The sequence below is a fragment of the Arachis stenosperma genome, chromosome 9 (genome assembly GCF_014773155.1).
Source record: "Arachis stenosperma cultivar V10309 chromosome 9, arast.V10309.gnm1.PFL2, whole genome shotgun sequence".
Lineage (NCBI taxonomy): Eukaryota > Viridiplantae > Streptophyta > Magnoliopsida > Fabales > Fabaceae > Arachis > Arachis stenosperma.
This window is the reverse complement of record NC_080385.1, coordinates 51133111-51160170: the sequence shown is the minus strand read 5'-3', so window position 1 is coordinate 51160170 and position 27060 is coordinate 51133111. Positions and strand designations below refer to the sequence as shown.

At 35.2% G+C, this 27060-nt stretch overlaps 1 protein-coding gene across 1 annotated transcript; it reads left to right on the top strand.

Moving 5' to 3' along the window:
- Window positions 1-23668: 23668 nt before the first annotated feature.
- LOC130951981 (uncharacterized) lies at window positions 23669-26795 on the top strand. The gene is made up of 6 exons (XM_057880741.1): window positions 23669-23929; window positions 24056-24157; window positions 24342-24487; window positions 25520-25797; window positions 25877-25961; window positions 26336-26795. The coding sequence occupies exons 1-6, from the start codon at window positions 23677-23679 to the stop codon at window positions 26768-26770; spliced, it is 1299 nt and encodes a 432-aa protein (XP_057736724.1). The 5' UTR covers window positions 23669-23676; the 3' UTR covers window positions 26771-26795.
- Window positions 26796-27060: the final 265 nt, after the last annotated feature.

Below are 27060 nucleotides of genomic sequence, written 5' to 3'. Positions count from 1 at the left end.
TAAGGGGTTGGAGAGATTCGTCCAATGAAGGTGGTGGTGGAAGAGAGTGTTCATTGTTTGGAGGAAGAGTGTCATAGTTGGAAGGTGGTTCAAATTGGTGAAAGTCTTGAGGTGGTGTATAAGGAAATGGTGGTTCTTGGGAGTATTAGTATTGGAATGGTGGTGGCTCTAGGTATGGTTCATATGGTGATTGGTATGGTGGATATGGGTTAGAATCATATGGAGGTGAATGGTGGTATGGGACTTGTGAGTATGGTGGTTGAGGGCTATATTGAGGAGGGGGTTCATAGGCATATGGTGGGGATTGTTGGTAATCACAAGGAGGTCCACCATATCCATTGTCTTGGTATGCATAATAGAATGACTCTTGCTCACAGTACATTTGGGAAGGTTGTTGCCAAGAAGGTTGATCAATTCTTTGAGACTCCTCCCATCTTTGATTGTTCCATCCTTGATGCATGTTATCATTGCAATTTCCATTGCTTACAACATAGTTGTAACCACACTCATAGCAAAAAGGGTGAGAATTCATAGTGGCAAATAAAAACAAAAGCTAACAAAAATAATAGAAGTAAACTCCTAAAACTAGCAACAACTAACAAAGAAGAAAAAGGCAAACATATTCATAATATTCACATATATACAATAGCCAATAATATAACACCATTGTAATTCTCCGGCAACGGCCCCAAAATCTTGGTGTGAGAATTATTGTCAGTCTAGAATTTCTCTTATAGAAAAGAATTACTTCGTTGTAAGCATAGTTCCAAACCAACTAATAATTCTCCATCAAAGTTTTAATTTGGTTGTCACAAATACAAACCCCAATAAAAATAAACCGAAGTATTTAAATATCGGGTCGTCTCACAAGGATTTGCAATGAAGTGCTCAATTATTGGTTATGAAGGAACAATGGGGGGTTTGATTTGGTAATTGACAAGAAAAGTAAATAACAAGAAAGTAAATGACATTTAACTAATAAAGGGAATGAAAAGAACTCTTGGCTAAGGCATGGAAATTGAGATTACCATCCTTGTCTACAAACCATATATTGATAATTATGAGGGACCAACCCATCAAGTCTACTTCTATGCTTGAAGTACGTCAAATAGGCTTGACCAACATCAACCCATAAGTCCTAACCTAGCTACTAATTGACTTAGTAGTAGGCTAGCATTACTGGGTATAAAATCACCAATGCCTTTAAGTTGGTCACGTGCTGCTTGTCACGCGTACGCATGGGTCACGCGTACGCGTCACTGGCAACTCTCCTTGTCACGCGTACGTGTCGCTGGCAGATTTCCTTCCCACGCGCACACGTGAACCATGTACACGCGTCGCTGGGCAGATCACCAAAATCCCATTTCTTCATGAATTCTCCATTTTTGCATGCTTTTTCTTTGTTTCTTCAATCCAATCTTTGCCTTCTAAATCTGAAATCACTTAACAAACATATCAAGGCATTGAATGGAGTTAAAGTGAATTAAAATGATCCATTTTAAGGCCTAAAAAGCATGTTTTCATTTTTAAGCACAAATTAGGAAAAATTTACAAAACCATGCTATTTCATTGAATAAATGCGAGATAGGTTGATAAAATCCTTTGAATTTAACACAAGATAAACTACAAAATTGGGGTTTATCACTCTTCTCTCATGAATCGAGTCTGACTCATCAAACTAAGACTAATTACAGAAACCAGAATCAAAACTCAACTGATACAGCTCAAAACTAGGTTCTTCGTGACTATGTCGTCAAACTTATCTCAAAAGAGGTTCTTGCTTAGTGATGACATAATGATATTGAATATCAAGGTGCTTAATAATATAGCAGAGATGCTTCTTTTACTAATCTTCTGGAAAATTCGTTTTGCCAATAACTAGGTCATTACACCAAGCGTCTTCAGGAGATAATTTTGGACATTTGCAACAAGGGTACTACAACAAACTAGATATCAGACAATATATCCTTACTTAATTCAAGGAGTATTGGTCCATAGAGAATTATTGGATGACTCGGACTAGAGTGCAGGATAGTCGAACATCCACTACCAGGGGATTTATGCACACTAGGGTCACGACCACCCTTTTTGGACAGGTGTTACAGGATAAAATAAATATTGTCTAGCATAGTGACAAAATTTAGTTATACTAATAGTAGTTGGAAGGGGCTAGTACCTCCGTGAATTGAATTGTTTGTCTAGTTTGTTCTTGTAGATTGAGTTAATATTAAAGATCAATTGAGCATATTGAGTATGATTGAAAGTGGAAATAATACTCAAGTTCTTTGTGGTAAGGAGCTTGACACTGTTGTGCATTTATTGGTAGGTCGAAGGTTATGCTAGAGCTATAAAAGAACACTTTGAACGTAGGGTTGCAACTTTCGATTGAAAAAGAGGGCTCTTAAGAGGTGAATGACTGAATTCTATGTAGTGATCTAGAATATTTGTTTAAGTAGAAATAAAAATGTCTTTTCGAATACGCAAACAGAGGTGGAGGAGGTAGTGCATAGATTCTTTGTGACTAGTGAAGAGTGGCAAGGAGTTGGCTCTTATGATCAATAAATGTGGTGTCGGGTTGAATATTCTTATTTTTATCTATCTTTTTACTTGTTTGTGTCTAAGTTCGTCTTAATTGAATATTTTGTTTCTTATTTCTTATATTTTGTGTTATTGGTGCACGAAATTGCAATCACACTTTTGCAATCCGCACAACTAACCAGCAAGTGCACTGGATCGTCCAAGTAATACCTTACGTGAGTAAGGGTCGAATCCTACGGAGATTGTTGGCTTGAAGCAAGCTATATTTATCTTGTTGATCTTAGTCAGGATGCCAATAGGGTTCTTTCGTTTTAATTGTAAAAAGTCAAAGGGCATAAAATAAATACTTATTGTGCAATAATGGAGAATATGTTGGAGTTTTGGAGATGCTTTGTCTTCTGAATTCCTGTAACATAATGCTTCCTCACTTTCAAAAGTGCAAAGTTCCTTCCATGGCAAGCTGTATGTAGGGGGTCACCGTTGTCAATGGCTACTTCCCATCCTCTCAGTGAAAATGGTCCAAATGCTCTGTCACAGCACGACTAATCATCTGTTAGTTCTCGATCATGTCGGAATAAGATCCATTGATCCTTTTGCGTCTATCACTACGCCCAACAATCGCGAGTTTGAAGCTCATCACAGCCATTCAATCCCTGCATCCTACTCGGAATACCACAGACAAGGTTTAGACTTTCCGGATTCTCATGAATGCCGCCATCAATTCTAGCTTATACCACGAAGATTCTGATTAAGGAATCTAAGAGATACTCATTCAATCTAATGTAGAACGGAGGTGGTTGTCAGGTACACGTTCATGGATTGAGGAAGGTGATGAGTGTCACGGATCATCACCTTCTTCATAGTGAAGCGCGAATGAACATCTTAGATAGGAACAAGCATGTTTGAATAAAAAACAGAAATAATTGCATTAATTCATCGAGACGCTGCAGATCTCCTCACCCCCAACAATGGAGTTTAGAGACTCATGCCGTCAAAGAGTATAAAAATTCATATCTAAAAATGTCATGAGATACAAAATAAGTCTCTAAAAGTTATTTAAATACTAAACTAGTAACCTAGGTTTACAAAAAATGAGTAAACTAAGATGGACAGTGCAGAAATTCACTTCTGGGGCCCACTTGGTGTGTGTTGGGGCTGAGACTTAAGCTTCTCACGTGCCTGGGCTGTTTCTGGAGTTGAACGCCAAGTTGTAACCTGTTTCTGGCGCTGAACTCCAACTTGTAACCTGTTTCTGGCGCTGAACGCCAGACTACAACATGGAACTGGCGTTGAACGCCAGTTTACGTCATCTATTTTCGCGCAAAGTATGAACTATTATATATTTCTGGAAAGCCCTGGATGTCTACTTTCCAGCCCAATTAAAGCGCGCCAATTGAACTTCTGTAGCTCCAAAAAATCCATTCCGAGTGCAGAGAGGTTAGAATCCAACAACATCAGCAGTCCTTTTTCAGCCTAAATAAGATTTTTGCTCAGCTCCCTCAATTTCAGCTAGAAAATACCTGAAATCACAGAAAAATACACAAACTCATAGTAAAGTCCAGAAATATGATTTTTGCTTGAAAACTAATAAAATTCAATTAAAAAATAATTAAAACATGCTAAAATCTACATGAAATTACCCCTGAAAAGCGTATAAAATATCCGCTCATCACAACACCAAACTTAAACTGTTGCTTGTCCTCAAGCAACTAGATAAATAAAATAGGATGAAAAGAAATTAAGAAGCAATAATATTTCAGAGTTTTAAGTGAAGCTCAGATTTTTATTAGATGAGCGAGGCTGGTAGCTTTTTGGCTTCCGAACAGTTTTGGCATCTCACTTTATCCTTTGAAATTCAGAATAATTGGCATCCATAGGAACTCAGAATTCAGATAGTATTATTGATTCTCCTAGTGTAGTATGTTGATTCTTGAACACAGTTACTTTATGAGTCTTGGCCGTGGCCCTAAGCACTTTGTTTTCCAGTATTGCCACTGGATACATAAATGCCACAGACACATAATTAGGTGAACCTTTTCAGATTGTGACTTAGCTTTGCTAAAGTCCCCAATTAGAGGTGTCCAGAGTTCTTAAGCACACTCTTTTGCCTTGGATCACGACTTTAACTACTCAGTCACAAGCTTTTCACTTGGACCTGCATGCCACAAGCACATGGTTAGGGACAACTTGATTTAGCCGCTTAGGCTAGGATTTACTTCCTTGGGCCCTTCTATCCACTGATGCTCAAAGCCTTGGATCCTTTTCATCCTTGCCTTTTGGTTTTAAGGGCTATTGGCTTTTTTTCTTTTTCTTGATCCAATGATTCCTTGTAAAATTTTTTTCACTGTTTTTTCTTGCTTCAAGAATCAAATTCATGATTTTTCAGACCAGCAATAATATTTTTCGTGTTCCTCATTCTTTCAAGAGCCAACAATTTTAACATTCATAAAATTCAAGATAAAAAATATGCACTGTTCAAGCTATCATTCAGAAGACAAAAAGTATTGCCACCACATATAATTAATTATAATTTTTCTTATTAAGAACTCGAAAAATATACATTACCTCTTTATTCTAAAAATCTACTATTTTATTCATGTTTGATGATGATGAGAAAAACAAATTATAACTTAATTGAAAATAAAATCAAAATAGATATACTAATTACCACTACTCCTATATAACTTCTAAGGTAAATTCCTATAATAACAACTATCACAGAGTTAAAGCTAAAATTAGAACTCAACAACCTGTATTTTGGGAAGTGGGTGTTCCTCTAGTCTGTGGGGTGCTTGGTCCTTCAAGAATTAATTTCTGACGCTTCAGTTCCCTCAAGTCACACCCTTGCTCCTCTTGTTCCCTAAGCAATTTGCAAAGCATGCTATTCTGATTATTCTGTTCTTCCTTTATTTGGTCCATAGCTTCTTGCAACTTGGAAACAGATGCCTCAAGATGCTCCCAGTATTCATATTGAGGGATTTCTGGGAGGAATTCCTGTGCTCTCCTCTTGATGGGGTCATCCTGCAACTGTTGTTTTTTCATTGATATTTTAGTGATTGGCCGCTCAACTGAGATATACTCAGTTATTCCCATCCTCACTCCAGCATCTTTACAGAGCATAGAAATTAAGCTTGGATAAGCCAATTTGGCATCTTTGGAGTTCTTGTTTGCTATTTTAAAAAGTTCACACGAGATTAGTTGATGAACTTCTACTTCTCTTCCCAAGATGATACAGTGAATCATCACTGCTCTTTTAACAGTGACTTCAGAACCGTTGCTAGTCGGCAATATAAAACCCCCAATGAAGTCCAGCCAGCCTCTGGTGACTGGTTTGAGATCTTCTCTCTTGAGTTGAATTGGGATGCCAGTGGTGCTGGTGGTCCACCTGGTTCCAGGGATGCATATATCCTCTAGAATCTTGTCTAGGTCCTTGTTTGTTCTCATCATTCTCCTATTAAAGGAGTCTGGGTCATCTTTCAGCTGAGGCAGCTTAAAGATCTCCCTGATTTTGTCAGGGTGGATGTGAACAATCTTTCCTCTAACCAAGGTCCGATAGTCATAGAGGGCAGTTCCAGATATTCTCTGCTTGTCTGTTTGCCACAGATTAGCATAGAACTCCTGAACCATTTTCCTTCCCACTTTTGTTTCAGGATTAGCTAGGATTTCCCAGTTCTTGTTTCGAATTTGCTCTTGGATCTCTGGATATTCATCTTCTTTCAGATCGAACTTGACTTCCGGGATCACTGACCTTAGACCCATTATTTTGTGGTAGTGGTCTGAATGTTCTTTGGTTAAAAACTTCCCTTGATTCCAAAGTGGTTTTGAAATATTCTCTTTCTTGCCTCTTGGAGTGGATTATTTTCCTTTAGGAGCCATGATCTTAGTGAGTATATTTTTGTGATCACGGATAAACACACCAAACTTAGAGGTTTGCTTGTCCTCAAGCAAAAGAAAAGAAAGGAGAGGGATAGAAGGAGAGCTAATGTCGAATGGAGGATGAGAGGAGGGAGGCCGAATGTGGATTTAAAAGAGAGGGGGTTGGGTTTCGAAAAAAAAATTTTAAAAGATAAGATAGAAGATATGATTTATGAAAGATAAATATGATAAGAAAAAGATATAATTTAAAAATAAAAAGTTGTGAATGATATTTGAAAAAGATAAATCTGAATTTTTATTTTGAAAATGATTTTAAAAGATAATTGAGTTTTGAAAAAATTTTGAGAAAAGAGTTGGATTGGATTGGAGAAAATTTGTGTTTATGAAGTAAGATACATTTGATATTTTTGAAAAAGGGATTTTAGATATTAGGGTTTTTAGAAATTAGGATTAAAATTTTTGGAATTGAAGGATGAGAATTTGGAACATGTTTATGCAAGAAATCATGAATTGAAACACAAAAAAATAAAAAATTTGTGAAGAAAAAACGAATTTACCTCCTCCCCACCATCCTGGCGTTAAACGCCCAAACGCTGCATGTTTTGGGCGTTTAACGCCCAAACGCTGCTTCTCCTGGGTGTTCAACGCCTAGCTGTTGCTTTTTTCTGGCGTTCAACGCCAGGAACTCCTTTGTCACTGGGCGTTTTTCTGAACGCCCAGGACGCTGTAAATCTGGCGTTGAACGCCCAGAAGGTGCTTCTTTCTGGCGTTCAACGCCCAGAAGGTGCTTCTTTTGGGCGTTTAACGCCCAAAATAGCTTTTACTGGCATTTTCGCACCAGTGAGCTTCCATTTGCTGTTTTTATCCTTTGAATCCTTCTATAACTCTGTGAACTCAAGCAATTGCTATTTTACCTTGAAAATACTTGACATATACCTGTAAAAATCAATTAATTAACAAATAAACTTTGTAAATGGCTGGGTTGCCTCCCAGCAAGTGCTTCTTTATTGTCTTTAGCTGGACTATTACTGAGCTTTAATCAAGTCTCAATTTTGAGCATTCTTGTTCAAAATTGCTTTCGAGATAATGTTTAACTCTTTGTCCATTAACAATGAACTTTTTGTTAGACTCATTATCCTGAAGCTCTACGTATCCATATGGTGACACACTTGTAATCACATATGGTCCTCTCCACCGGGATTTCAATTTCCCGGGGAATAATCTGAGCCTAGAATTAAATAGCAGAACTTTCTGCCCTGGCTCAAAGACTCTGGATGACAGTTTCTTATCATGCCATCTTTTTGCTTTCTCTTTGTAAATTTTTGCATTCTCGAAAGCATTGAGTCTAAATTTCTCTATCTCATTTAACTGAAGCAATCATTTTTCTCCAGCTAACTTGGCATCAAGGTTTAGAAATCTGGTAGCCCAGTAGGCCTTATGTTCCAGTTCCACTGGTAAGTGACATGCCTATCCATACACAAGCTGGTATGGAGAGGTCTCTATAGGGGTCTTGAATGCTGTTCTGTATGCCCACAGAGCATCATCCAAGCTTCTTGCCCAATCCCTTCTACAGTTAATCACAGTCCGTTCCAGGATTCTTTTAAGTTCTCTGTTAGAAACTTCAGCTTGCCCATTTGTCTTGGATGATATGGAGTGGCTACCCTGTGGCTAAGTCCATAACGAACCAAAGCAGAGTAAAGCTGTTTATTGCAGAAATGAGTGTCCCCATCACTGATTAATACTCTAGGGGTACTAAATCTGCTGAAGATGTGTTTCTGGAGGAATTTTAGCACTGTCTTAGTGTCATTAGTGGGTGTTGCAATAGCTTCCACCCATTTGGATACATAATCCACTGCCACCAGAATGTAAGTGTTTGAGTATGATGATGGGAAAGGCCCCATGAAGTCAATACCCCATACGTCAAATAACTCAATCTCCAAGATCCCTTGTTGAGGCATGGCATAACTGTGAGGTAGATTGCCAGATCTTTGGCAACTGTCACAGTTAAGTACAAACACTCGGGAGTCTTTATAGAGAGTAGGCCAGTAGAAGCCACATTGGAGGACTCTTGTGGCTGTTCGCTCACTTCCAAAATGTCCTCCATACTGTGATCCATGGCAATGCCAGAGGATCTTCTGTGCTTCTTCTTTAGGCACACATCTACGGATTACTCCGTCTGCACATCTCTTGAAGAGATATGGTTCATCCTAAAGACAGTACTTTGCATCTGTGATCAACTTTTTTGATTGCTGCCTACTGTACTCTTTGGGTATGAATCTCATTGCCTTGTAGTTTGCAATGTCTGCAAACCATGGCACTTCCTGGATGGCAAAGAGTTGCTCATCCGAAAAGTTTTCAGAGATCTCAGTAAGAGGGAGGGACGCCCCTTCTACTGGTTCTATTCGGGACAGGTGATCTGCTACTTGATTCTCTGTCCCTTTTCTGTCTCTTATTTCTATATCAAACTCTTGCAGAAGCAACATCCATCTTATGAGTCTAGGTTTTGAATCCTGCTTTGTGAGTAAATATTTAAGAGCAGCATGGTCAGTGTACACAATCACTTTTGATCCCACTAAATAGGATCTGAACTTGTCAATGGCGTAAACCACTGCAAGTAGTTCTTTTTCTGTGGTTGTGTAGTTCTTCTGTGCATCATTTAAAACACGACTGGCATAGTAAATGACGTGCAGAAGCTTGTCATGCCTCTATCCCAACACTGCACCAATGGCATGGTCACTGGCATCACACATCAGTTCAAATGGTAATGTCCAGTTTGGTGCAGAGATGATTGATGCTGTGACCAATTTAGCTTTCAGAGTCTCAAATGCCTGCAGACACTCCTTATCAAAGATAAATGGCGTGTCAGCAGCTAGCAGATTACTTAGAGGTTTGGCGATTTTTGAGAAATCCTTTATAAACCTCCTATAAAATTCTGCATGCCCCAGAAAGCTTCTGATTGCCTTAACATTGGCAGGTGGTGGTAATTTTTCAATTACCTCTACCTTAGCTTGATCCACCTCTATTGCCTTGTTCGAAATTTTGTGCCCAAGGATAATTCCTTCAGTCACCATAAAGTGACATTTCTCCCAGTTTAAAACCAGGTTAGTCTCTTGGCACCTCTTTAGAACAAGTGCTAGATGGTCAAGACAGGAGCTGAATGAGTCTCCAAATACTGAAAAGTTATCCATGAAGACTTCCAGAAAATTTTTCACCATATCAGAGAAAATTGAGAGCATGCACCTTTGAAAGGTTGCAGATGCATTGCACAGACCAAATGTCATCCTTCTGTATGCAAATACTCCAGATGGACATGTGAATGCTGTTTTCTCTTGATCCTGAGGATCTATTGCAATTTGATTATAACCTGAATATCCATCCAGAAAGCAGTAGTATTCATGACCTGCTAGTCTTTCTAGCATTTGGTCTATGAATGGGAAAGAAAAATGATCCTTTCTGGTAGCTGTATTGAGCCTTCTATAATCAATACATATACGCCACCCTGTAATTGTCCTTGTGGGAACCAGTTCATTTTTTTCATTATAGACCACTGTCATGCCACCCTTCTTAGGGATGACTTGGACAGGGCTTACCCAGGGGCTATCAGAAATAGGATAAATAATCCCAGCCTCTAGTAATTTAATGACCTCCTTCTGCACCACCTCCTTCATGGCTGGATTCAGCCGCCTTTGTGGTTGAACCACTGGCTTGGCGTCACCCTCCAATAGGATCTTGTGCATGCATCTGGCTGGGCTAATGCCCTTAAGATCACTGATGGACCACCCAAGAGCTGTCTTGTGTGTCCTTAGCACTTGAATTAGTGCTTCCTCTTGCTGTGGCTCTAAGGTAGAGCTTATGATCACAGGGAAGGTATCACCTTCTCCCAGAAATACATATTTCAGGGATGGTGGTAATGGTTTGAGCTCGGGTTTAGGAGATTTCTCCTCTTTCTGAGGTATTTTCAGAGGTTCTATTATTCTCTCTGATTCCTCCAGATCAGGCTGAACATCTTTAAGAATGTCCTCTAGCTCTGATTCGAGACTCTCAGTCATATTGACCTCTTTTACCAGAGAGTCAATAATATCAATGCTCATGCAGTCATTTGGGGTGTCTGGATGCTGCATAGCTTTGACAACATTTAACTTGAACTCATCTTCATTGACTCTCAGGGTTACTTCCCCTTTTTGGACGTCAATAAGGGTTTGGCCAGTTGCTAGGAAAGGTCTTCCTAGAATGAGAGTTGCACTCTTGTGATCCTCCATTTCTAGCACCACAAAGTCAGTAGGAAAGGCGAATGGACCAACCTTGACAATCATGTCTTCAATCACGCCTGATGGGTATTTAATGGAGCCATCAGCAAGTTGGAGACATATCCGGGTTGGTTTGACTTCTTCAGTCAACCCAAGCTTTTTGATAGTAGATGCAGGTATTAGGTTGATACTTGCCCCAAGATCACATAGAGCTTGCTTGGTACAAGTACCCTCTAATGTGCATGGTATCATAAAGCTTCTGAGATCTTTAAGCTTCTCAGGTAAGCTTTTCAGAATGACTGCACTGCATTCTTCAGTGAGGTAAAATTTTTCAGTTTTCCTCCAATCCTTCTTATGACTTAAGATCTCTTTCATGAACTTAGCATAAGAGGGTATTTGCTCATGTGCCTCTACAAACAGAATCTTTATTTCAAGAGTCTTGAGATAGTTTGCAAAGTGGGCAAATTGCTTATCCTGTTCTGATTGGCAAAGTTTCTGAGGATAAGGCATTTTGGCTTTGTATTCCTCAACCTTAGTTGCTGCAGGTTTATTGCCTACAGATGTGGGTTGGGACGCCTTTTTAGAAGGGTTATTATCAGCACTTGTATGTGTCTGATCCCCCAATGGCATTTGAATGCCAGGGGTAGAAGCTGGAGTGGAGTTAGACGCCAACTCCTTACCTGTTTCTGGCGTTTGAACGCCAGAACTGTGCTTCCTTTGGGCGTTCAACGCCAACTCTTTGCTTGTTTCTGGCGTTGAACGCCAGGACTGAGCATGGATTGGGTGTTCAACGCCAGCTTTCCACCCATTTTCTGGTGTTTGAGTGCCATAATTATTCTTTTCTGGGCTCTTACTGTCCTCAGATGGATTTTGGGTGGTTTGCTCATTTCTTGGCTTCCTGCTATCTTGAAGTGAGGTATTTAATGTTTTCCCACTTCTTAATTGAACTGCTTGGCACTCTTCTGTTATTTATTTTGATAGTTGCTGTTCTGTTTGCTTCAACTGTACTTCCATATTCATATTAGCCATTCTTGTTTCTTGTAATATCTCCTTGAATTCGGCTAACTGTTTTGCTAGAAAGTCTAATTGATGATTGAATTCAGTAGCTTGATTTGTAGGACTGAGTTCAGCAGTTACTGTTTTAGCTTCTTCTTTTATGAAAGATTCACTGCTTAGGTACAGATGCTGATTTCTGGCAACTGTATCAATGAGCTCTTGAGCTTCTTCTATTTCTTTCTCATGTGTATAGATCCACCAGCTGAGTGGTCTAGAGAAATCTGAGCTCTTTCTGTAAGCCCATAGTAAAAGATGTCTAACTGCACCCACTCTGAAAATATTTCAGAAGGGCATTTTCTTAGCATCTCTCTGTATCTCACCTAAGCACCATAAAGATATTCATTATCTCCTTGTTTGAAGTCTTAGATACTCAGCCTTAGCTGTGTCATCCATTTTGGAGAAAAATAGTGATTCAGAAATTTTTCTGACAGCTGTTTCCATGTCTTTATGCTGTCCTTAGGTTGGTTATTTAACCACCTCTTAGCTTGGTCTTTTACAGCAAATGGAAACAGTAACAATCTGTAGACATCCTGATCTATTTCCTTATCATGTACTGTGTCAGCGATTTGTAAAAACTGTGCCAAAAACTCTGTAGGTTCTTCCTGTGGAAGACCGGAATACTGACAACTTTGCTGCACCATGATAATGAGCTGAGGATCCAACTCAAAATTACTAACTCCAATTGGAGGGTATACATATACTACTCCCATATGAAGCAGTAGTGGGGTTAGCATATGACCCCAGAGTCCTTCTAGACTGTTCATTTCCACTTAGGTCCATGATGGAGAAAGGGAGATGACTTGGATTTATTTTATTTAATTTATTAAAAAAATTGATTTTCGAAAGAATAAAATAAAATAAAATAAAAACCGAAATAAAAATAAAATAAAATAAAATAAGAAAATTAAAAATTAAAAATAATAAAAATTAGAAAATATTTTATGAAGATTTTCGAAAAAGTGAGGAGAGAGAAAGTGGTTAGGATATTTTTGAAAAAGATAAAAAATATATATATTTTTTTTAAAAATATTAAAAGGATAAGATTTGAAAAATTTTGAAATTGAAATCTGAATTTTTATAAAATAAAAATTTCGAAAAAGTAGCTTAAAAATAGTTAGAAAAGATAAATTTTTTTTTGAATTTTAAATTTTATGATGAAAGAGAAAAACACACAAAAGGCACAAGACTTAAAATTTTTAGATCTAATGCTCCTTGTTTTCGAAAATTTTGGAGGAAAAACACCAAGGAACACCAAACTTAAAATTTTAATATCAAAACACAAAGAAGACTCAAGAACACTTTGAAGATTCACAAGAACAACAAGAACAAAAGAAAGAACACAAAACTTAAAATTTTTAGAAAACTTCAATAAAATTTTCGAAAATTATAAAAAGATTAACAATGAACACACCAAACTTAAAGTTTGGCACAAGATTCAATAAAGAAAAATTATTTTTGAAAAAGATTTTAAAAAGAAGATACCCAATTACCAAGAACATAAACTAATGCTCTAGCCAATTGAGCTGTAAATGTAACACTTGTTTTGAAGAGGTATATTTTTTTTAGAAGACTAGTGCTTTGGAAAAGCACAAGAAAAATAAGAAAAGACACAGAACAAGAAAAACTAAAGATCAAACAAGAAAAATAAACAAGAACAACTTGAAGATCAAGGAAGAATGAAGAACACAAATTCAAAAAATTAAAAGAAAAATATAAAATATGCAATTGACACTAAACTTAGAACAAAACACTAAACTTACGGAAAAAATTGAAAATTGATAAAGAAAAATAATAATTTTGAAAATTTTTGAAAAGAAAATAATGGAATCAGATTTAATGACTCTATAGCTACAATACTCTATTCCTACTCTAAGCAACAAAATGAACCTTTAGTTGTTCAAACTCAAATAATCCCCAGCAACGGCGCCAAAAACTTGGTGCACGAAATTGCAATCACACTTTTGTAATCTGCACAACTAACCAGCAAGTGCACTGGGTCGTCCAAGTAATACCTTACGTGAGTAAGGATCGAATCCCACGGAGATTGTTGGCTTGAAGCAATCTATATTTATCTTGTTGATCTTAGTCAGGATGCCAATAGGGTTCTTTCGTTTTAATTGTAAAAAGTCAAAGGGCATAAAATAAATACTTATTGTGCAATAATGGAGAATATGTTGGAGTTTTGAAGATGCTTTGTCTTCTGAATTCCTGTAACATAATGCTTCCTCACTTTCAAAAGTGCAAAGTTCCTTCCATGGCAAGCTGTATGTAGGGGTCACCGTTGTCAATGGCTACTTCCCATCCTCTCAGTGAAAATGGTCCAAATGCTCTGTCACAGCACGGCTAATCATATGTTGGTTCTCGATCATGTCGGAATAAGATCCATTGATCCTTTTGCGTCTGTCACTACGCCCAACAATCGCGAGTTTGAAGCTCGTCACAACCATTCAATCCCTGCATCCTACTCAGAATACCACAGACAAGGTTTAGACTTTCTGGATTCTCATGAATGCCGCCATCAATTCTAGCTTATACCACGAAGATTCTGATTAAGGAATCTAAGAGATACTCATTCAATCTAATGTAGAACGGAGGTGGTTGTCAGGCACACGTTCATGGATTGAGGAAGGTGATGAGTGTCATGGATCATCACCTTCTTCATAGTGAAGCGCGGATGAACATCTTAGATAGGAACAAGCTTGTTTGAATGGATAACAGAAATAATTGCATTAATTCATCGAGACGCTGCAGATCTCCTCACCCCACAACAATGGAGTTTAGAGACTCATGCCGTCAAAGAGTATAAAAATTCAGATCTAAAAATGTCATGAGATACAAAATAAGTCTCTAAAAGTTGTTTAAATACTAAACTAGTAACCTAGGTTTACAAAAAATGAGTAAACTAAGATGGACAGTGCAGAAATCCACTTCTGGGGTCTACTTGGTGTGTGCTGAGGCTGAGACTTAAGCTTCTCACGTGCCTGGGCTGTTTCTGGAGTTGAATGCCAGGTTGTAACCTGTTTCTGGCGCTGAACTCCAACTTGTAACCTGTTTCTGGCGCTGAACGCCAGACTACAACATGGAACTGGCATTGAACACCAGTTTACGTTGTCTATTTTCACGCAAAGTATGGACTATTATATATTGCTGAAAAGCCCTGGATGTCTACTTTCTAGCTCAATTAAGAGCGCGCCAATTGGACTTTTGTAGCTCCAAAAAATCCATTCCGAGTGTAGAGAGGTCAGAATCCAACAGTATCAGCAGTCCTTTTTCAGCCTAAATCAGATATTTGCTCAGCTCCCTCAATTTCAGCCAGAAAATACCTGAAATCACAGAAAAACACACAAACTCATAGTAAAGTCCAGAAATATGATTTTTGCTTGAAAACTAATAAAATTCTATTAAAAAATAATTAAACATGCTAAAATCTACATGAAATTATCCGCGAAAAACGTATAAAATATCCGCTCATCAATTATGCTCTATTTATTATGTTAAATTTTTTTTACAAAAAAATGAAAAAGAAAACTCAAAATAAGTCTATTGGGATTTGGATGCTAGTTTTTCTGTATTTCTTGTATTTAGTATTTAATATTTGCCAACATTTTTTTAAAATTATGGAAAGGATTTGTATTTATGGCACGCTAAGGTGTCTCAATTTTATTTTTCATCGGTGGTGACTATCAAAGAGAATGGATCTTCTTAATTGTTAAAAAAATTGAAAGTGTAAAGTGTGATCTTTAATTATTTATTATTTTTTTTCTTATATTTATTTTTAGTTTTACTTATAAAATTAATAATAAAATTTTTTCTCTTATATTTATTTTTAGTTTTACTTATAAAATTAATAATAAAATTGTAAAAAATCATACTTTATTTCCTTAATTGTTAAAAAGAATTGAGAAGATCCATTTTTCTATCAAGGTAGGATCGTTTGTGCAATGTGCATTTCCATGGGTGAACCCAAATTTTGCGCCTGTATCATTATATCCCTACCTCAAAATTCTTATATTACCTCAATTCTCTTGTGTTTGAAAATAGATTTACAAGGATGCCCTTTAATTAATTCTATCATAGCTCCCTTTTATGTTAGCATTAATTTACCAAAATCTTCCCTCTATGTTCCTTTCCTATCGCTGTGTTTGCAAGTAAATGTATTAGAAATTTAGAATACCACTGTTAATTTAATATAGATTAAGTTATTTTATTAATTTTTATAATTTTATTAAATATTTATTTAATTTTTTTTAATTTGGTCTCTAAATTATTTTAAATTTTTTAATTAAATTTTTATCATAACAAAAATATTTAAATTAATAAAATATTATATTTTCAAATTGAAAATACCACCGGTAATAACTAAATCTCTAAATATGACTTCCTCATATTTTAGAATTTATGTAGTGATAGAACATTCTCTTTATTTTGGCTATGAACAATAACGATAGAAAAGCGTGGACTCTTCATATCCTTGCAAACTGTTCCAACAACTTCCCATTTTTACCTACATAAAACATAAAATCTTGTTGTGTAATAGAAATAGAAAGAGAAAAGGAGAAAGAGAAAGCTAGTGCTTGTAGAAATTATGTGAAGAACTCTTGCAACATAGTTAATTCCAGCACCAACTGATATCCACAGATGTATAGATTGGGCCGAAAGTTTCTCCTTTGCCACATCCATGATCAAAGTAAAAAAAAAAAATTGAGATTTTAAGTGAAACTAAATAAGTAAATTAAGTACATAAAATGAAAAATTTTAATAAAATTTAAATTGTAAAATCGTTAGATTTAATAAAAATTTTGTAAAATTGATTGACTCATTTAAAATCATAATATCAAAAGATTTTAAGAGTTAAATAGAGTCTATCTACTATGTCCATAATAGAGCAACCCATCATCCCCATGATATTCGCAGCTTGCCTGTTGGCCTCCCACCTATTCAAGAAAGAATTTTTATTAACATAATTTTATAATAAATTATTGATGAAAATGTATCAATAAACTTTAACGTGTAATAAATTATTTCAAAAATCATTAATTAAATGCTTACTATTACCCACAGACAGTTCATAGATAAATATAATCTAAAAAGAGAAAGTTTAAGGGTTAACACTTTTATCAAAATTTGACAAAAAAGTCTAGGAACTAGCAACTTTATTAAATTTTGACCAACATTTAACCAATAAAAAAGTGAGTAATTCCACATCATTTGATGAAATCTCACACTATTAAAAATATTAATAATGACTAATTGATAGCTAAAAATCACAAAACTTATTAGTCCCATAGTACTCCTATTAATAAATTTATATTTAAGGTAATTAAGGAGTTTCTTTTAAAAGTTCAAAACATAAATTTGTGTAGATTTGCAAAACATATAACAAGAGTACCCTACAGTATATGGATCCCGAATGATATCCTTACCCAACTCAAGAAGTACTTAGCCACAAAGGATTGTCGGGGTGAGTCGGGCTAGGGTGCGAGTCATTGACTACTGGAGATTTACGCACACCAGGGGATACACTACCTGCCAGACGGCGGTAAAAAAGACGTTCTGTATAAATTAATTGTGTAATATTGGTTTACTTTATTACTCATAAAAATGATACATAATGACTTTAATTTTATAGTCAAGAGGACGAGCTGGATCGCAAAACTCATTCGGAGTGAATTATTCAAAAGGACACACACGAAAAAGGATGATTGTTCTTGATGAGTTGATAGGCGTTCTGAGAAGACGGTTGAAAATTAGTTAAACCCTATTTAGGTATTTAATATTATGGTTTATATTTAAATAGTTCTAAACCTTTTTTGATATGAAATCAACACTTATTTGAGAAGACTGTGGCCAACACTCATGAGGAGCCTGTGACCCAAATCACTCAGGGACCAGAGTCGCCTCCCATCGAGAAAGTTGCTTATGCAGACTGAAGGAGGACACAAGCAGGAGAAGGTATACGATGTTAGATGTATCTCCACCACCGTTACTGCATGTTTCTCCCATATTGAGTCCATTGCCAATGAATTTGTGGACATTGAGGAGTAGGTTATTCTGCTCAACAGAAAACTACAACAACATAGGACAAGATACGCAGAAGTGGAGGCACGCTACTAGCAATAGCAGGAGAAGTGGATGTGTACTCATTAGAGGTATGAGAGGAAAATCAACAGATCTCAACCGATGGAAGAGCACTATTCCTAACATGTACTTCTTCATATGGCAGATATTGGTGATGATCTTGTCTAACGGTGTGCCACCCATACCTCGTCCATCTCTACCTCATCATTCATCTAATTCTCGGTCACGGATGCCGCCACCACCAGTACCACAGTAGGGAGATGATGGATCAACAAGGATTGATGATGACCATGGCTTCATCTTATACTATCACTAGTAGTTTAGACCTTATTATTTATTTGTAGTTATAGTCTCAGTTTGATGACATTTTTATATTTATTTTATTTTTTTATATTTGAATTTGGAATAAGGGTGTATGATTTCAGTTTTGAATAATTACCCTTATGTATTATTAATTGGTTTAAATTTTATTTAAATATAATAGTTGACGTGTACCTCATTATACTCGGAAGCAAGATAAGAACCGAAAACCGACCTTAAGATCCAAAAACAAACAATCAGAGATGAGACCACTAACTAAACTGTTCACAAGTCAAAACACTATTTCCTAGTCATTATCTACAACAACGAAACCCACTACCCAAAGTAATAATATCGTAACAGACAAACAAAAGAGGGTACCTCACTCATCTATAAAACCAAACCAAATAGCCCCATGGAAAAACAGGTTACATAACTTGCTCTAGCTTATTTCTCTTACTCTCTCATAATTCCTATTCTTACTTGAGTGTCGGAGTGCTTTTTGCAGGTGCTCCCGCCGCCGAGTTTCACAGTGCCGAGGTTCACTTCCGACGTTGCTCCCTGGACGACGTATAGCTCTGTCCAGAAAGGCAGAAACTAAGCAGCCACCAAAAGAGTCATATACCTCGACTCACCCAAGACGGAACATTTGGCGCCCACCGTGGGGCTCGAGAGTCACTCTAGCCCCACTATTTCTTCTATATTGCAATTTATTTTCCACTTTTACGCAGGATTTCTCAACCTTCCAACATGACCGATAACGGAATTTACCAGCTCACTCAGGTCGAGTTTATGGCCCAAATGGTCGAGCTACAAGCAGAAGTTCAAAAACTTGCTGAACTGTCCACCCAAAGCAGCCACCAAAGAAGTCATATACCTCGACTCACAGAGGATGGAACAATAGTTAATTGATATAACATGTATATGAATATATTTATCAGATTTTTTTAGATTTTTTCATGTATTTTTATCGACAGTAAGGCCGTATATAAAATTAATGCATCTTGGGTAAATAATAAAATCAAGATTATAGTTACTAATTAAATTTAATTTAAAATTAACAAAATTCAACTGAACAATTTTTATTAAAGGTGTACGAATCCAAAAACTTTGCAATAACAAATTTTAAAAAAAAAATACTAAAACTTCTCTTATATTAAAAATATTTTTTAAATTTGTTAATGATAAAAATATATCTAAATTTTAATATGAGCATAAGAAGCGTAAAATTTAAAAATAATTTGGGTTATTTTTGTTAAATTCATATAACTTATTTAGTGCATATTTTAAAATATTTTTGATTATATTTTTATGTTATTTTTAGCAATAATGCTAGGGAACCAAAAGGGTATTAGCCAAAAACTAGCCAAATACCTCTAGGTGAATCCAAAATCTCTACGAGTTAATATATATGGATGTTTCTTCTGCTAAGTATCAGAATATTTTTTTTCATACTAAATGGATGTTCTTTTATATATTTTCGAATTTTTTTGTATTACAAATGTGAATGTCTCTATTTTTTTAAGAAGTTCATATTTTTTTTTAAATTTTATAGATATTTAATTATTTTTGCTAAAATATAACTGGATATTTCTTTTGTTAAGTATTAGGATTTTTTTATATTAAATGAATATTTTTTTATATTTCCGTAATTGAGATGAAGCAAAAGAGAAGAAAAGGAACATTTCTTCTTCCAAGAAAACTTTGAGGAATAAGGAGCAAACAAAATCTGGCTACCCAAATAAGGCACGAGGTTACGCTTTCATACCACAGGGGCAGTTGTTGCTGCTTAATAATAATAAAAGCTAGTTCCATGGATCTTGTATGGAATAATAGGCTTCTTTTTTCTGATGCAGTATTGCTATTCCCTTCGAAAAAGCAAAAAAAAAAAAAAAACAGAGAAAAAACATTGAAAAAGAGATTGAAAATTAACCAAAAAAAAAGAATAACAAACGGGAGGTGCACGTTCCTCCTCCCTCGCCACAGCCTCCACGGCTTCTCAGGCTGTCTCCTCGTCCTCGAAATGGTCGCCGCCTTAGGGATCGAGCTCAAGTTCAACTCCAATTGCAACGGCGACTCCGATAACACATCTGGTTCACGAAAGGGAAGCGGTTCTTATCAACGGTGGCGAATCTGACGAGCCAGATATCGGTGATAGAAGAGGAGTGGGTCGCGGTGGGGAGAGGGAGAGGGACTGACGATGAGAGAGAGGGATCTGTGTGTGTGATTGTTAGAGGTGGGTAGGTTAATGTGAGAGAGTAGAGAAAGGTTTTTATAAGTTTTAATTAGGTTTACTTATTCAATGCTAAATTTTTTAAATTTTGAATTTAAAAAATTTAAAATTAATTAATTGTTAATATAAATTAATGTGGTTTTGTTTAATTTTTGACTGATAATCTTTTGGTTTCATATACTTTTCCTATTTTTAGTATTTGAGAATTTTTAAGTCATTATAATCACGAGTGGACTATTCATTGTATTTTTAATACTAATGAGACTTTAATAAATTGTTTAAAAAGCTTTTTATCCCAGTCAACAATTTAGTTTTTTTAAGTGAGCTTTAATTCCTTTAAATGTTTAATGACTATTTTTAATGTAGTAAAGCAATAAACATTTAGTGTATTGTTTAATAAGTTTGTTATCTACTTAAAAATTAGAACTATATAAAGAGATAAAGAGATTTCATAGAATATGTAAGTCAGATTATGAGATTATGAAATACGATTTTGTTTTAAGTTTTCTTCCATTGGGAGAGCTGCTCTTTTGTTCTCACGTAAAAAATAAATTTTGATCTCATTAAGATAATTTGTGACAATTAAAATAAAAAAATATCGTATTTGACAACAATAGAAGAATTCCAAAGAAAAAACCCCTCAAAAACCGATTTGCCATGCAATCCAATCCATCATATTATTTGCAATGAATTTGGTCTTGTGCTAGTGCAAGAATATGGGTTTCAAATAAAAAGAGTCAAAGTTTTTAACAGAAATTAATTTGCATATGGATCCGTATATAGTGAATTGCATGAAAATAAGTACAATTTGCCATTTTAAAATAATTGGAAAAAACTTTTACCAGATTACAATAATTAAAAAGTGCATACCTTTATGTCTTGTTTTATTTTATATAGAAACCGTGCGAGTTTAGCACGGTTTCTAAATGAACATAAACCGTGCTTGCTAGCCAAGTTTTATGTTGAAGAGCATTTGAATGTAAACCGTGGAAGACAGCCACGGTTTACTTGTGAAAAGAGCAAAAAATAAACCGTGAAAAACAGTCACGGTTTATGAATGAAGTGGTTTGTGCATAAAACACTAGAGGCAGCCACGATTTATGAGTGTGTAGGTATAAATAGGGAAGCCGTAGCTGATGAGGGCGGATTATTTGTGAGGTTGCAAAAATTTGGAGAAGGTTGGTGGGTGAGAGAGAAAGATAGTTTTTTGGTTTAGTAGTTTGTTTGAGATTTTGAACCAGCTGAGTAGCGAATCGATGGAAGAAGAAGCTCGCATGTACCGGTTAAATGGCGTCGCGCATGTGGCTGGATTTATCGACCAAGAGGTTGGTTAAACGACCTTTTTATTATTATTTTATGTTTAATGTTGTTATTATTAATGCTAGATGTTATATTATTATTTTAACAGTTATTATGAAAATTTTTCCTGTTATCATCAATGTGAGTTTTTTATATTTATTAAATTTCTAATTTTTGTTATTGTTAGAATTAATTTTTTAGTTTGAGGTGTTAGTATTATTGTTAGTGTTATTTTCGCTGTTCTTATTATGGTTATTATTATTATTATTGATATTAGTGGAAGTTGTTAGTATTGTTGTGTGTTGAGATTTCGTTATCCATCTTTTTGCAGCCTACTAGGGTTATTAGCGGTGTAGAAAATCGAAACTACAGCGTTGGGAATCTTGTAGAAAATCTTCTTCACCAACTTGCTCCCAAATACCCCAAACTTCTGCAAGATGCTGTTCTTCACATCCGACAAAGTGCTTCATGAACTAACAAATACACTCAACGGTTCTTTGTCAGTGAACTTCATACTATATTTTTTGCTTCTTTTGATTTTTCCAGAGCAATGCACTAAGACAAGAACACTCTCTTTCTCACTTGACATTGTGATAATGATCTCTTCCCCAACTTGAATCTCACTCACCTATATATAGATTTTCCATCTACATAAACCGTGCTAGGTTACAAGGGTTTATGCCCATTGGAGGTCCTTCATAAACTGTTGTTACTAGCCACGTTTCATGCATTTCTTTCTTCATAAACCGTGGCTACTTCCAGCGGTTTCTATCTTTCATTCATAAAGTGTAAATCGTGGCTACCTACCACGATTTCCGTTGAACTTTTCTTCCAAGTAAAATCTGCTTGCCAGTCATGGTTTATGTGTAGCTTGGAACCGTGGTTGGCTCCCATGGTTTATATAGATAATGAAACAAGACATTTAGGTATCAATTTTTTCATTGTTGTAATCTGATAAATGTTTCTATTATTTATTTTAATTTGGTCATTTGCCCTAAAAATAATGTAATTTCAAATTTCATGATTTACAAGAATTAAAGAATATGATGTATTTAAGAGTTTTTTTTTCTAAAATTTGCTCCAACAAATTATTTAAGAAAAAACTAAAATTAAATTAAATTATATTTTGTTACGACAACTTTTCTATTTGAAAAATAAAATAAAATAAAATAAAATTTATTCTCTCAAATTCATTTTCTGTAAATAAAAAAATTAAATTTGTTTTAATATTTATTTATTTAAATTCGTCCCCATATTTTAGAGAAACACGGAAAAATGGGTGATTTCATTCCAGTTAATTCATACGAAAAAATTTTAGCTTGTTTTTACAATGAATTTAGCTAAAATATATTTGTTAAAATAAATTAAGGTCACTGTTAACAAAAATGATAAATTTTTTAATAATATATAGTAAATATGTTAACAACTTAAACTTTTATACTTTTCATGTAAATTTTATTATTTAAAAAATATATTTTTTCAAATAATTCACATAAAATTAATTCCTAACAAATTTTTATTTAAAAAATATTATTTATACACTTAAATTAGTCATTAAAATTAGTTATTAATGTATTTATATATAAATATATATGTATTTAATTTATTTTTAATGTATATTTATATTTAAACATATATTTTATACTGATTTTAAGATATACGTAACATAACCCATTCTATTTTATGTTTATTCCCTAATGAAAGTATAAATTTTTTTTTTTTTTTGTAACTAATGAAAGTATAAAGTTTATTGTTTTGAAGAAAAAGTGAAAGAGAGGCAAAATATAAAAGGTGGGTACTCCCATGAAGATATTATAATTATCTTCATGTGATGATTTTTCTTTTTGATCCTTGGATGATGGATTGTAGGGTTAGATTTTGATATGTTATAAAAGTGTTGTTTTTATTTAAAATGTGGCCAAATCAATAAATTACACTTTTATACAAAGCATCTTCATAAAAAGATGTTTTTTGCATCTTCATTTGAGTAGCTCCATAAAAATTGGAAAGGGGGAAAGAAGCGCGGGAAGATTAGGGAATTATTCAACAATGGCATCACCCTTTGGATGGTACGGTCCTCTCATAGACCTCCGCGAAGCCTCTTCTCACATCGCCGATTTCGTTCAGCTTCTTGTTTTCGTTCACCGCTCCTTCCCCGTACACTACAAATCCTCCAAATCCGGCGACCTTATACGAACCGACATTCAAGTCGGCGACGATACGATGCCGTATTTCGGAGTCGCTCTCTGGCAGAACCAAATGGCTTCCAAGATCGCCGCTGGAGATCTTGTTTTGCTACAGAGTATGTATGATCATTCCATTAAGTATTTAGGGTTTCGAAATTCCAAATTACGGTTCTTATTTGACTGAACTTGAATTAATTTCACCAATGTGATATAGCTATTTATGATGCATTTTGAGCTTGCAGATATGAAGATTGTAAAATATGGCGATGTTGTTGAGGCCAGAACCGTTCAGTGGTCTTCGCTGCTGTGCTTGGTTCACCCTTATGAATCACTTATTTCCAAGGGTTTGTTCTTTTCCTTTCAAGTTCCTAAACTTGCTTAGTTTGTTAACTTGGAATTTGCCTGCGTAATTTGTGCAACCAATAAATAATTTTCGAATTGATGTTTAGACTCCTAGTACAAAAATTATCTGGCGGATCCATTTCTTGCTCAACAAGTTTTCAGATTTTGCAATTTTGGTTCGTGCAGGTGTAGAAGAGTTGATGACAGGTTGCCGTGTTGGGGCAACAGCAAAAGATAAGCTCAGGAGTGTCGTTATGTGGGTGCAGCAGTATCGATCGACTATCTGTAACATCAAGCTGTGGTCCGATCAAGTACTTGCGTCACCCTCAAAGGTTTGAAATTACTGTTTGTTGATTCAGCAGGCTGCATGTTTATTGGAGCTCTTTTGGTTGTTGAAGCTTTTTTTAGGAGCATTTCCTTTTTCATTTCATGATTATATATCTGCATTAGTTCCATGTTTATTTTGTGATTTCCTAAAATCAGTGGATGAATGATTATTTAGGATCAGCACAACAGAGATCCATTGCTTCATTGCTTTTAGTAAGGAGTAATGTCAAGTGGAAAATCACCTAAGACAAAGGAAGGGGGTGGGGGGAGAGAAAGAAAAAGAGTGGAAGGACATCCAATGAGTGCACTATTGGGCTCAGGGAATCATCTAGTGCATTTATCACTTTATATTTTATAGTTTGGAAGAAGTTACAACTTGTGCTGTAAGAAGATTGATTCAAATTTGCATAGAAATTTGTACTTTGGAAAATGAAAACAAATTAGGTAGGACAAAATACATGCTCCAAATATGAGTACTTCTCTTGGCTGCCTATTGTCAATTTACCATCTCCTCATGTCATGTAATGTTGTTTGACATGTGATATACCCTTTGTCGTGTTTTGTTGTCCTAAGTCAGTGCATTGGAAGTGAATATCCATTTGTATGATGTCATTAATAGTGTATCCTCTGATTTTATAGTGATTTCATTGTCCTATAAACACAATATTGGGAATTCAGATACGAGTTCTAAGTGAAATAGTGAATATGTGCATAAAAGAACAGATGAGGACTTTATAAGTGACTATAGGCAAGAAACCTTAAGCTTTATGCTTGAAATGTAGTGACCTATCTTATTTTCTCGCCCCTTGTTTCTAACACGTAATGTGTAAATGATCATGTTTATTGATATTTTTATTTTATTTTATTTTTGACAGAAGTTTATACATTTCAACCTTTAGGTTTAAATTTTGGGCAAAACAACTTTTCCTTCTAAAAGTTGACTTATTTCTCTTGGGAATGTTACTTTGATTAACATGCTTCATCCAATGCAGCACTGCTTAGATATACTGACGAACTACTGAATGTGATATATGCAGCAATTATATCTGTTTAAAAATTGGGAAGTGCTTCAGGAGAAACTGCCTCAGAATTGCTCTTCACTTATGGAAGTCTCTCAGCAGAAAACATGCTGCAAAGTAAGAGTCTGTGCATCTACTGCTGAAATTATTCCACTAGTGACACCAAGGAGTCTTGGTAATACCAAGAAAGATAATATTTTCGTTAGCGAGAGACTTTGCAAAACTAAGGATAAAAGCTTAGTAGATGATCTCTTATGCATTGGCTGCCGGCTATGTGGTTTACCCTTAAATTCCGAGTACGAGTTTAGATGATTGTCGAAGCTTTTCTTGTTGTGCAAGCCAATATGATTAGTGCTAATTCTTCCTTTCTTTCAGATTTGAGAAAAATGCTACTTCACTAATCTGTTCAAAAAGTTCAAGCTGCCTTCATACAGTGGCCTTGATATATAGACCTTTCATGGTAAGCTTATATTCATATTCATTACATGATACTTGAAAGGACTAATATTTGATTTTGAGCATTAATTGACTTGACTTGGTGAATTTAGTTTCACATGAAGCTAGAAAGTTATGACAAGTCCATAATAAATCCTATAAATCTCAGCTAACTGTTAAAAAATAATACCAGCCAAATTGATAAAGTTTTATGCTTATTTGAGGTGCCTATAGTTTCTTAGTATCTGTGAATGTGTTTTTGCTTCCATTTTGTTTTATAATTACCATATAAAAAAAAAAAAGATAAAAACAAATGTTGTCATGCATGGGATTTTTAAAACGGAATTAAAAAATCTTTACACATCTCTAATGTTTGCTTATTGATGCAATTTTTGGCAGCTATATGTGTGGGATGAATCAGATTACATGCCAGTTCTTGTTAGGAACAAAGCTGCAGAGATCTTGTTTGGGAACATCAAGGCTGAAAAGGTGTATCTGAGTTATAGAGAACAAATGCTCAAAAATGTTGCTGGTCCTCAGAATAAATTCAAGGATGCTGCTGCAAGACTTGCTGGTAACATGAGAATTTCTGGGGAAGGACACTCGACCACTAATGTGTCTGATGCGAGTGAAAGGTTGCCATTGGAGGAAAAGCATCTTCCTGTTAAAATATTCAACATTTATGATGTCTGGTTAATCATTCTTAAACTGTTGTTGCGTCAAGGAAATAACAGTCCGCTAAAATTTGAGATCCTTGTTGACCCCCGCTTAAACGTTGATAATGGGAGATTTGAAATGATTTTTGCATCAATGCCATGTTTTGGACCCAAGTGATAACTATTAACTTTGCTATATCAGCTTTTGCACCTTCATAAGTGCAAATTCCATAATTCCAGACATCCACTTTCAGAATTTAATTTACAAGAAAACCATTAGATCCAAAATCTGATAAAAACATTATCTTATTGTATATCATTGCGTGTTCTGATAGTGCCGTACATTAGAGATACTTGTAAGAGTAAAGTGACATAATTAGGTTTACAATGATTGCGATTCTAGTATAATTAGTCCTTGAAAAAAAAAAAATCAATTAAGTGTTTTATAATAGCAAAAGATAAATATAT